General features: G+C 43.7%; 1 protein-coding gene across 2 annotated transcripts in view; it reads right to left on the reverse strand.

Moving 5' to 3' along the window:
• The window catches only part of ANTXR1 (ANTXR cell adhesion molecule 1), a 116019-nt gene that overhangs the window by 75525 nt on the left and 28179 nt on the right, over window positions 1-12315 (reverse strand). For both annotated transcript variants that reach the window (XR_010074013.1, XM_063358715.1), the window contains exons 9-10: window positions 10595-10655; window positions 6911-7009 (exon numbers count right to left, since the gene is read on the reverse strand). Coding sequence is in view for 1 of the 2 variants with exons in the window: in XM_063358715.1 (XP_063214785.1) it covers window positions 6911-7009; window positions 10595-10655 (160 nt within the window). In the remaining variant the exon portion in view is untranslated. The remainder of the gene's footprint in view (window positions 1-6910; window positions 7010-10594; window positions 10656-12315) is intronic.

Raw genomic sequence — 12315 nt, forward strand, 5'->3', positions numbered from 1 at the left:
AAAGGTGACCAAGACAGATCATAGTACTTTCTTTTAGCCATATAACCAAGCTAGAATTAGCAGCCTTTTCTTTGGTTAACGGTTCATCCAAGAACTGACTGGCATACTGAAAACTGACGGCGAAGATCCCTTACGGAAGGGTTTAAGAGAGCATATTTTCAAATTACCACCGCAATATCACAAGTGCTGATTGTCGGACTCGCAATATCAGCAATATTTTAGTCCAGAAAAAGCTGCAAAAGCTGTTTGCCAGGCTTCCCATATATCACAGACCAACAATTTCCTTCTGTTATCCCTGTATTTATGATTTGCGTTCAACTAAAGTACATCTCCGAAAACGCTCTGACCTAGTCTTCTGTTACTATAGGAGAGAAGATTCTAGTCTATTAGACTGGAACAGCCAAATTGGGGGTGGGACTCTGGCTGCTCTCACGTAAGACTCCCTCAGAAACATCTGTGCTAAGGCGGCTGTTCTCTGTACCTCAGCCCACTGGAGACGGGTAGCCCTGAGCCATCGTGAGCCTGAGCACTCCCACTGTCCCTTTGTCACCCCAGAGGAGGCAAAATACCTCCACAATTCTCTGCTCCGCCTACCAACGAACAATCTCCGTTCGTCCTGTCTGACTCCTCCTCTTATGCCACTCCTTGTGACAGCCCTGCAAGCAAAGTTTTTATTTCAAACCCATTTTGTGGGGAGATGGGAATGGAAAAAGACACTGGAACACTCTCTGAGCTAGAGAAACTGCCAATGAGAAAGACCCATAAATAAAAAAATGTTTTGTTAATGCTGTAATGAAAACCACATTGAGATCATGCTATAATTGCTCTGCTTTGTGTAGGGATACACGAGCTTTGAATGCCAAAGCCATTCAGAGGAGAGTTAGGGAATGGGGGGAAGAGGGAGATAAGCGCAGAACAATGATATCGCATTCATAACAATTTCTAGATGGAGAGAAGGGATCTGGAAGGAATCGCTTTTTCTCTGATGGGTTCATCTGCTGTGCGTACAATTTCGTTCAACAAGCACGCATAGCTTCGAGACTACTAATAGAACTTGGCAATGCACCATGCTATTAATTTGCTCATGCTCACAACTGGCAGCTCAGGAGAGCAGCACACGCTGCAGTACAACAGGGTCACGTCCAGGCAGGAGCCCTGGTCCAGCACTGCAACAGCTTCACTCCAACCTCAGAGCTGTTACCATAAGCTCCGTCACGCTCATTTGCACAGATGCACTAATGCCACAGCGAGAGACCATCTTGGTCCCCCAGCAGCATACAGATTGCTAGTCCCACATTGCACAGAGACTCTCCTCCTCGCTCAGCCCTAGTATTCCTGACTGCTCTGGGCTTGTTCCCCCACACTTGGCCTGGAGAGCTGCAGGGAAGTCTGCTGGAGGTAAATGCCCACGAGTCCTGTTTTAAAAGTTCCTAAACTGCAATTTGTTGGAGGCTTGGAGAGCATTTGACATGCGACCGTTTCTCCTGTTTTCATGTTCTTTGTCAGGCAATTACTTGCGTCACCCCTCAAAATAGGATGCCAAGCTCACCTTGGTGTATGTTTTCACCTAGGAATAATTAGAGGCACGCGTTGTGTCCTTCATAAAGGTCACACTCCCAAAAACACCTGATGGAGCTCGTACACAGTGACAGACATGCTCTAGTACCACAGTGGAAAGAGGGAAAAGCTACTACAAGAAAATGAAAGGAAAAGATTCAGTGGAGGGTTAAAGTGACATGATCGAGTGGAGAAAACAGGGATTAGAGAGTCAAACTGCAAAGTAAAATGTTCCTGTGCAAGAGCGACCAGGCTGTGAGAAAATAAAGAAAATATCACAGACAAAGTACCTTGTTGCAAGGAAAAGGCAAGATGGGGAAAATGGAGAAACTTGCTTGGCTTTAAAAACAGAAGACAATTTTTAGGAGGCATTTATTGGGCAGTTTTGGGATACAGTTCCCTATACAGCTCACTCTCTGCTGATACCTGGCAAAGCCCTGCTCCCACTGCCTTTGCCTCATTTTCCCCTCACTTCTGGTACTTGGTGCTGAAAAAAAATAATCATCAGGCGAATTTGTGCAAAGGATCAGTTTTGGCCAAGCATCCAGAACATTCACTAGAATGCAAAAGATCTAGCCCCACCTCTGCTGTGGTGCGTGCTCTTTCCTCACCAATCTTTCATCTCTCTCTCCAGTTTTAAACTGCCTAGGACAGAGCTCTCCTCTTCTATGCCCAGAACTATCTTTGCTGGATCCTGCACAATCTGGGCAGACAAAGACGTTTTAGCACCACAAAGCAGTCATAAGTCACTGCACTGGATAATTACTTTTAACTCTGTGCAGTCTGAAACCAATTCTCCGAGGTCCTGCTGCTGGCAGAAAACACCCTGCTGTTGAACATGCATCTGATTACAGTTCTGCTCAGCCAAATATTCTTCATCGTTTCTACAGATGTTCTTTTCTTTTTCTTTTTTTTTTTTTTTTATCCCATAGCTACGAGCATTGTGAGCTGATGCTCTCTTCACCTGCCACTTTTCTCTGCCAATAATCCCAATAAAAATCCATTAGCTCATGCCCTTAACCTCAGCAAGTCCTAGCTGTGCTGGTCTACGTCTCATCTGGGATAATTTAAGGTTTCAGGAACTGTTGGCTTAGCGTTATCTTTAAAAATACCTCCCTCCCTGATACAATCAGAGACTGAGAGGTTTCAAGCAAACAAAAACAGCTGAGTTATCCAGTCTCCATAAGGTTTCCATAAAACTCTCATTCAGTTAACTCTTGCGTTAAGCTGTTTGCAGCTAAGTGCCACAAAGGCACACTGAGAACACGGGCTGGAGCTGCAGGCTCCGGTAAAGCAAAACACTGAGACTCATTCTCACATAGCACAACTTAAACTTCACAGAGCTGTGCCAGTTCCCACCAGGAGAGACTTGGAGTTGAGAACGCTGATGGGCAACTGTTGAGTTCCCTCAATTGGGGAACAGTTTGAACTCAGAAACCGAGTTTGTGGCCTCTCACTTCCAGGTCACTGCATCAAAAAATCTACTGCTGTGCAAAATGAACTGAGAAATCTTGGTGCGCTGCCAAGGAGAATGAGCTCACTTTTCACCTATGCAGCAATTTAGGTCACAATGAATGCATCAGAAGGTCAGAAGGTGCGGAATATATTGGGCCCTTATCCTCATTTTCCACAGTCATTTTATGGACACAGGAAGACAGCTTCGAACAAAAAAAGCCCATGGGTTGCACTAAGATAAGCTGATCTTTCCTGAAAGCTACTATGAAATTATGATGACAGAGGCCGTAATAAATGACTCGGCTAGACAAGCAGTCAGCACGCAAAAGAGAGGAAGGAATCTTCCTCCTCCCCCCCACCAACACCAGGTCACAGTGTTTGGGAGTGAGATAACCTTCGCAAAGAGTTCCTCCCATTGGCAGCACTGGACGTTTTTGTGTCTCCATAGACAGGACACACTGAATAGTGGAAAGCTGAGGGATGACATTCTTAGGTCTATGAAGACTTTAGGATATTTCCAGGAATGATTGCCTTGCTCGAGAGCCAGCCAGCTCTGAGGAAGCTGAGCTGAGCAGCAATTGGGATGCAACAGCAGGTCACAGCCAGCACAGCCGCAGGTAACTTTCAAGCTAATGACAAGAATGGCGCAAGTAGTCTTCTCTGGAGGAAAAAGTCAAACAGCAAATCAAGTACGGAAAAGACCTTACATAGGAGAGAAAAGAAGGATAGCATTAACATCACTTCCCTACTTCACAAAGCTGGCACAAACAGTAGCTACTTGTTATGGTTTGAGGAACCCACAACAATTTGTTGTTGTTCAGGCAATTATTGTCTCACCCAATGACCCCTCCCCACCCAGGAAAGGGAATTGGGAAAAAACAAGGAAACCCAAGGGCTGAAATATAAACAGATTTAATAGAATAAGACTAGATAATTAACACTAATAACACTAAAGAACCAATATTGATCCCAACACCAATATAAAATACACAAGGATGACACTCAGGCCATTCCCTAAGCAAGAAGCTGGGCACTCCCCGCAGGGAACTGCAAATGTGGGACACTGCGAGCGCTGTGGTTTTGGGAGGAAGGGAAGGGCTCGGGGCTCTGGCACCAGGGCAAAGAGTTCTCAGGATGGCAGCCATCAAGGGAGAGAGAACTCCTCAGCAAACTTTCTAATTTCTATGGAATGTGCCGTTCATGGTATGAAATAATCCTGGTGGCAGTTTGGGGCAAGTGCCTGGATCTTGCTCCTCCCCACCCCTGCACCTGGTGAGCTCGAAAACACTGAGACCTTGAAACCCACATAGCATAGCTGGCTATAGAGTAAATGTTTTCACAAATTCAGACACTGGAGTCTTCTAAAAGTGCAGTTTTCCCAAGCATTAGAAAAGACTTCACTCAAAAGTAAAATTTCTGAAAGCGAAGTTAGTCCTGGAGAAGTGTTGTTCAAAGCAGGACACCACTGTTACCATCCGTTCAAGCTCAGAGCCCTGTCCTGGACTCACAATGCAAATGGGGCCACGAGAAGGCTAATTGTTGGATGGCTATGGAGGCAGAAATGAATGAAGAACAGGCAATCAAGAAAGGAGACCTGCACCAAATCTCTGGCTCCTGAAGCAGCCCCATAAACCAGTAGGAAGAGTACTCGGCTGGGTGTCAGGACACCCACACGCTTGCCTGCAATTAGCTCACCTGGAGCAGACACCTCAAGGACCGTACTTCAGTTCCTCCATCTGTAAACCAGCGGTAGCAGAGTGTGCTCATTTCACATATAGCTTTCCAATGCTCTTCCTCTTCAAGATACAGATCTATTTTAAAGCTCCTAATAAAAAGTTCAAATTAAGCCCCAGATCCAAGTTTTTCAGGCCTTCAGAACTCACAAAGACCTTTGGTGCTGCAGGTCTTGCAAGCCATGTATAGAAGGAATAGAAAGCAATTTGGGGAAAGAGAGTAACGATGTCCTTCCACTAAGGAAGGACCAAACCTAGTTCTTATCCCCTTCCACACAGGTTGCAAATGTGGCCCCTGGTGGTCCTAAAACTGAAACACTGCACACATCAAGAAATACAACTATTTGAAAAACCCTCCGCTAACATTTCTCTTGAACTGAAAGTAGCTCCTCGATAAAGTGGAAATTTTCACCCAAATTATATGTTTTAGATGGTAGTCATGTTTTCAGTTATCACGATATTCATGATATTCATGTTTTAATTGAAAACAAGACAGCAGACATGCAAACTAAGAATGCTACAAACTGCCAGCTTCCAGCAATCAAACCCAAAGGCTTTTGGGTTTGCACCACATAGCTTCAGACTTTTGGTGAAAAGAAAACTTCTAAATATTTGAGCAGCAATTTCATTTCCATTGGAACCTTCCAGGCGGAGAGAGAAGGGAAGGTCTCCTGCCCAGCTCTAGAGAGCTGCAGGAGACTTTATGACACATATGATAGAAACAAAACTTTGGATCTGAACTCAGGGGAGAAACCAAACATAGTTCAACACCTAAATGCAGCCACGATCCAGATTTAAGGAGTTCTGGCCACATGTCAGGTTTGGGTCAAATTTTACAGAGCTTCAAAGGAAACGCATGAATCTGTGGCTGCCTCTGCTGTTCTTTTTTTGAAGGCCACCTCTCACTTCTTCACACATCTCCAGCACTTATCTCAGGGTTGCAGAGAGGTGCCTCCAAAGCAGTTGATTCACCACATCCCCCCCACCCCGGTGCTTTTACTCAGATCCCTCTCCTTCCCTGCTCCCCCCTCCAATGCCACCTGCTCCTCCCTGGACACTTAGCCCTCCAGCTTCTGCTCTTCATGTGCTCACCACTTACCACCATACCTGCATTAGGCCACCGTGAACCACAGCCAGCCAAGCTTTCTGCTTAGTGACACAAAAGCTGGCAATTCCAGAACCTGCCTACTACAGAGGAGGCCAGCATAACAGTACAAAAGCCATTCAGGACAAATGACACACACTCACTGTCCTGGACCTGCCCTGAATGCTCAGTGGCATTCCTCACACGGCAAACAGCCTTAGCAAACCATTCCCCTGCTCCAAAGAGTAAATTACAGAGATGCTCAAAGCACAAGCAAGTCCAACGTTGAGCCATTAGACTTTCATATGTAAGAAACCAATTCATGCGTTCATTTTATACTCAAAAGGGCCAGGACCGCCTCCAAAATGATCAGGCAGCTTCTGAATAGATTCCATGTTAGAAAAGATGAATTCTGTTGTCACTGGTGGTATTAGCTATGAGTTACGCTATCTGGTTTCCTATGTGGGTTTGCAGGCATGCCAGATGAGAACAATAGGATCATTAGTTCTTTCAGCTAAATGGCTCTCAGTTTACTTCACAAAAAGACCAGACACTCAGGGTCTAATTTGCTTCTCTTACTTCAGTTCTTCTGCTTGGTGAACTCTGCATAGGAAACATCTTTCCAAGCTGCATCCACAGAAGCACGGCAATGCCTTAGCCACTGGTCCAATACAGCTTCCGACAATAGTGTTTCTTTAAGCTACATGATCAGGCCTGCTAAGTACCACAAAATATAGGTAAGGAGATAAACACCTGATCTCACTACATACTTAACCCAGCAAGACATATATAGAGAGATACTCTTTACAGGCAAGTTTCTGTATTTTGTCCCCTCCATTACTCAAGCTTATCTAGTCACATACTTGCTGTCAGAGTCGCAGCATACAATACCACCAGCAATTTTCCTCTAAAAACCAAACTTCTTCTGCATTCTGCAAGTTTAATAGCTCCTCATCCCATAATTATTACTCTCACAGTCAACATATTTGAAGATCCAAAATGTTTTGCAAGCAAATGTTTGCCAGCGTAGAGTCAAAAAAAATAAAGACATTAAAAAAAAAAAAAAATCAAACCAGCTTACTGAGAGTAACTGTGTCATTGATCCTGAAACTGCAGAGCACTCTGTCAACATTACGGGCATGACGAAATCCATTTCCTCTCACGACAACCTGAAACGACTCTGTAGCAAAAGAGACAGATTATTGATACGTAGCAAGGCAAAGAATGCCCATTTAGATAAGCGACATACGTTGAAACTTTTCACTTGAGTTCTCTTGAGCTAAAATTTGCATTTTAACAATTGTTAAGCATAAAAATTGTTAAAAATTAAACTTCTACTCTCTCCCTACCCAATTTCAATTAAGAGTTTTTAGAAACAGGAGATAATACACAACAAAAACATTTTTGATCTGCAGTGAAAACATTAAGCGTCAGAGGCACTGAGCTTTCCCCTCCCCAAGTTGCCATCTTAAATGGCAGAAAGTTTTGGGTGAAGAAAGACAAAAGTATCTTTCTGTGGAAAGAAAAAAAAAAAATCTTCCAGTGACAGATAACCTGGAGAAGTCCAAGCGCTACTTTCCTAGGTAACCGCAAAACTGTATCATGAGTTTTGTCACATCCTGCTCTGCTAACTCGTACAATGAGCACGAGTCCCTGACTGGGATCATTTCCATCCAACGACAGGGGACTTCATCAAGCGATCAGCTTCCTAGTTTCTAGACAAAGGCTATCACCTCAGAGCCTGCGGGCATTTCCACAGGTCTTCCTCTTTGCTGGTCTTCCAGATCAACTTCACAAGGTCACCACAAGCTGTGGCACAAGCAGAAAGCACCAAGCACAGTCACCTACACCTGAGCGCTGGACTGAGCGGTCCTTTTTGGAACAAGCAGGGCTGAGCAATGAGATCATATCCCCACGAGTCTTTCAGATCATTCTCTACCATCCCTTGGTATTCCAGCTACTTGAACCCCGTACTGGGAAAGGTTTACGAACTTCACGCAGCCATCAGCATTAAGACTGCCGTGCAAGGAAAGCACCATTTTCAGCCTTTCAAATTTTGAAACGTGGCCATAGCCCCAGCCGAGTTCTGGCAGCAGACATAGGGACGCAAACTCTGCAGTTCCCCATGGTGAAGGAAACTGTCCCCCCAGTTCCTGTTACTATATAGGAGAGGCACTCGGACAATCCCCACTGATGTTTCACTGCCGAAGGCGGTTTGAACACAAGATGTTTCACCATCCAAGCCAACGCAGGAGTAATCACAGTACATCAGAAACACCACCCTGGTTTTAAAATTCACAAGAGCAACAAGGAACCTAGTTTTTGCAGATTCAAAGTTTTTTCCTTGCACTTTACAGTCCCCATCTTCCTTCATCTCCCTTAAGGACTCATACACTGTACTTGTCAGAAAAAGCAGATTTGCTTTGGAATCTGGGCTCTCTTCCAGGTCCCACTCATTTAGAGCCAAGTTGCAAATCATCCCACCACATCTAGCCAGGGAAGCTGCCTCACAGGCCCATTATGTATTGTCCAAGAGCATTTGGGAAGAACGGGGGAGAAGAGCTCTGTTCTGGAGTGCGGGGGCCGACGAATACTTAAGAGAAATCACAGAAGACTCAACTGCTGGGGAATGAGAGTTCAAGTACAGTCAAAGAACAGCATATCACTGATGTCAGATTGACCACGGGGATCCTGTCTCCGCTTGAGACTGAAGTGAACAGATGCAGTATGCACTCTGCGTGTCGGTACTGATGCAAACAAAATTGTCAAGAAACTGGCATTTCAGAATGACGTGTTGCTGCTGAAATTCATTACCCAAGCGTCTGCGCCTAGTCTGCAGCACAAGAGTGGCCTCAGGTAACACGGAGCTCTCCCATTCCCGCCTTCCAAGAAAAAAAAAGAAAAGAAAAGAAAAAAAAAAAAAAGGAAAACCTGCCACCAGTCTTCAAGGATGTGCTCAGAAACAAGAAAACAGGAGGTATCAGAGCTACACCTGCAGAAGTTTATTTCAGAAAACACTATTGCACATAACTTTCATATTCAATGGCACTTTCATTAGTCTCAAAGTCCTAAGTGATTAAATCAGCTGCAGTTCAAGAGCAATGGAGTATTTGTCCAAACTTGGAGATGAGGCCTTGAATTGAGCATCTAAATTACTGTTGGCATTTTCCAAGGTTAATATTGGTCCTCTTGTGAAGTACTGGCCAAATTCCAATGTGAACGGTTTATATAGAACCCCGCTACGTTTCCTGTCAGCTGGCTCTGCTGGATGCCCCTGTGTGTTACCCCCACGTTCTCATTAGACACAATGAATGGGAGTGATAAGATGTATAAGCAACTGACAAGCACATTAGAAAGCGTTAGGGACGGTTATAAATGATGGTTGGAAGTCATCTTCTGGCTTACGACACTGCATAAGCATCATTGTTTATCACTTATATAAGTATGTAAATATATTTTTTTAAAAAATAAAAATCTGTAAGCGTGTAAAGTGGGTCTGAAGGTTCATACAATTCCATTTCCTTTCCCAAGCATTTCTGGAACATCACTGCACTATATCAGAGATTGTCATGACAACAATCACCTACCATGCTAAGGTAGATAGAACCCTGTTTTGGAGCATTTTTTAACACAGGAACTATTTAAATGGCCAGCCAAAATGAGAAATAGATGACTAAGTCCTATAATTCATGTCAATTATGCCATCCTGGCTTCAAAAAGAAAACTGCTGTAGTGGCATGCATGGAATGCAAAGTCGATGCCTGCACTTATTGGACATTTAGCCTGGTGTCTTGCGTCTGCTAGGAAAATATGACTATACGTATATGTTTAGGTATACAGGCAGTTGCTTCAGGAACAGGAGAGGCAGGAAGGATGACTGAAGCAGCTGCTTTGGAAGTGAAAACAAAGAAGTAATGATAACTGGCTTTCTTCTTTGGACTAACAACGTAAGAAAAAGGAAGATGCAGAACTTGTCAGGGACTCATCCTTCTCTACAAACCTCAGCTCTTCCCCCAGCCTCTCTACTTAATGAGTTGCTGCTACCCATTCAACAAACAGTGAGGATACACTTCGTAAAATGTGAATTCACAGAAAGCAGATGGAAGAGGCTAAAAAGATTCTCAAGCTTTCTTCAAAAAAGGTGAGTGCAGAAATGCCTGCCAGGACTTCAAAGCTGCAGAGTACATAGCACAACCATATTAGAACAAGCACACAAAGCGGGGCAGTACAATTCACACAAATCAACTGAATGATGTTTAAATTCTAGTCCTCAGCCACCCTATCAACCCTAAAGGCCTAGGAAGTGTTCAAAGAATTTTAGAAGTCTTTAGATCAAAGCGTGCTCACTTGACTTTCCAGGAAGTTTCTTAAGAAGCACTTCCCTCGATAATCCTCTGAGATGATGAAATTGCAAAACTCTAAACTTAATCACAAAGTCTTGTTTTCTGATTTGGTTTGTAATTTTGCAGCATATCTACTTCAAGCTTGGCACAGTCCGAGTAAGACAGACTGGTTTGACTGAAAAACAGTTAGGCAAAACTGTCAAATTTAAGCCTTTTCTGTAAGAAAATCCCATTTGACATCATTTGGCAGAAATTGGAAATGTGCGAGCTACTGTAACATGAAAAAGAAATTCACCAAAAAAAGCCAAAGATTCGGCTCCAGTTAATTAGTTCTTTTTGCACACTCCAGCAATTAGAGATGAAAAAAAAAAAAAAAAGCATTTTAGGCAACATGAACAACTAGGGCCTCAATTTATACTTACCCCCTGCACATATACTGGAAGGCTCTGCTGCCAGAATTTCTATACAGGATTTCTTCAAAATCTAAAAGACAGAAAAAATGTCAGTAAGTGTCTCAGACTTGTTTCTATAGAAACACAAATCTGAAAGCGTGAGAGTGCACTTGTCCTCACGTAAATACTTAACTCAACAAAGCACTTTGCATTCATGTCACAATTATGCCATCTTCGCTTTTCACTTTAAACCAGCCACCCAGGTGTCATTGCTCTTCCTCAGCACGCTATTGCTATGGAGGAAGGCAGTGGATGCCGACGCTCTCCCATATCTCAGCACAAGTTTGCCTTTGTCTGTGGTACAAGTTATTATGCAGACTATGATCCGTAACAACCAAGGTGCACTCTGAAGGGTTAGCAAGGAAATGTCATGGCCCTCCCTTTGCAGTCCTAACTCCCCCCTCAAAATTCTTCTGGAGCCAAGTAAACTCCAAGTAAAACAACCAAAGTTTAAGCTAAGCTGTTTACCTTTGCATTAAAACATCCTAGGAACATCGACATAGCCATTTCTCAAGTCTCAGCACAGGAGTTCAAGACTTCTTAGGGTTTTAATCTGATCTATGTGATCATACCAGTGTGCATCCTCAAAGTTGCACTGTGATTTCAAATCAAGATGTATGGACAATTGCTCTTCACTTAAACCAAACGTGAATTAAGCAGTATGTCTTCATAAGGGTTGTCACTGCCTTTAACCACTTTACGTGCAGACAGTGATTTACACAAATATTTCAGCATCAAGCTTGGCAGACTGCAAGGCACGCGGAGCATGCTAGAGTTGGATACTGTTTATTCCCATACGGTGCTAAAGTTGCTCAAGCCATTATTTGCCTTTGCCCTCTCCGAAGACCAACTCAAATTCTTCACTGCGCAGAGTCAGCAAACTTGTGACAGTGTCCGTAAGCCCCTGTGAGAACGGAAGCAGCGATGGAGTGCTGTGGGTGTTCGGTGCTGCGCTGAGCAGCCCCTAGACGAGGTAATACTGATCAAAATTTAGGTCAGCTCCAAGAGGCAAGTAAATGTCAGCCAAGCATCAGGACTCAAATCCAACATGAAAATTATTTTCCCAACTTTAAATTGAAACATCTGTAAGGACAGCAACCAACACAATGCGTTTTGTAAGAAAAAGATAATCTACTTTTTCTCCACAATCGTGGCACTCCGCCTCAAATACCTAATTGCAAAAGGTACAGATAGAGCCATGATTTATTTTTTACAACTTTTAAACAAGAGTTTGAGTTACTCAGAAGCAGGGCTGGTAGAGACTGAAAAAGTACCAAGGGGCTGAAGGAACCAGGACCGTCTGAGCTGCTGGCAGCCTGACAAGTGAGGAGAAAGATTTGCAGGAACAAGGTTATACAGGAACTGTCAAGAGGAAAAAAAAGAGAAAGTCAACAGTCGAGAACGGAACTCAAAAGCACTAGAAGAATTTGAAAGGGAGAATAAGGAAAATACACAAAAAATAAAGACGACAGTAGGAACACTCTTCCAGTGTATCCATCTGTAGCTATCCCCCCATCTCCTGTGAGCCCTCTACTACCCACCCCTTTCTCATCCCAGGTTCTGCTTCTCTGAAGATACAGCATTTTTCTCTCAAAGTGACTGCCGGGGCTAATGAGCACAACTGAGAGCTGCTGCTTTTCCAAGTGTTTTTCCTTTCTACTGAAAAATGTCTCCCTTAAGAAGAGATTCTT

This window comes from Chroicocephalus ridibundus, chromosome 23 (genome assembly GCF_963924245.1).
Source record: "Chroicocephalus ridibundus chromosome 23, bChrRid1.1, whole genome shotgun sequence".
In the NCBI taxonomy this organism is placed as follows: Eukaryota; Metazoa; Chordata; class Aves; order Charadriiformes; family Laridae; genus Chroicocephalus; species Chroicocephalus ridibundus.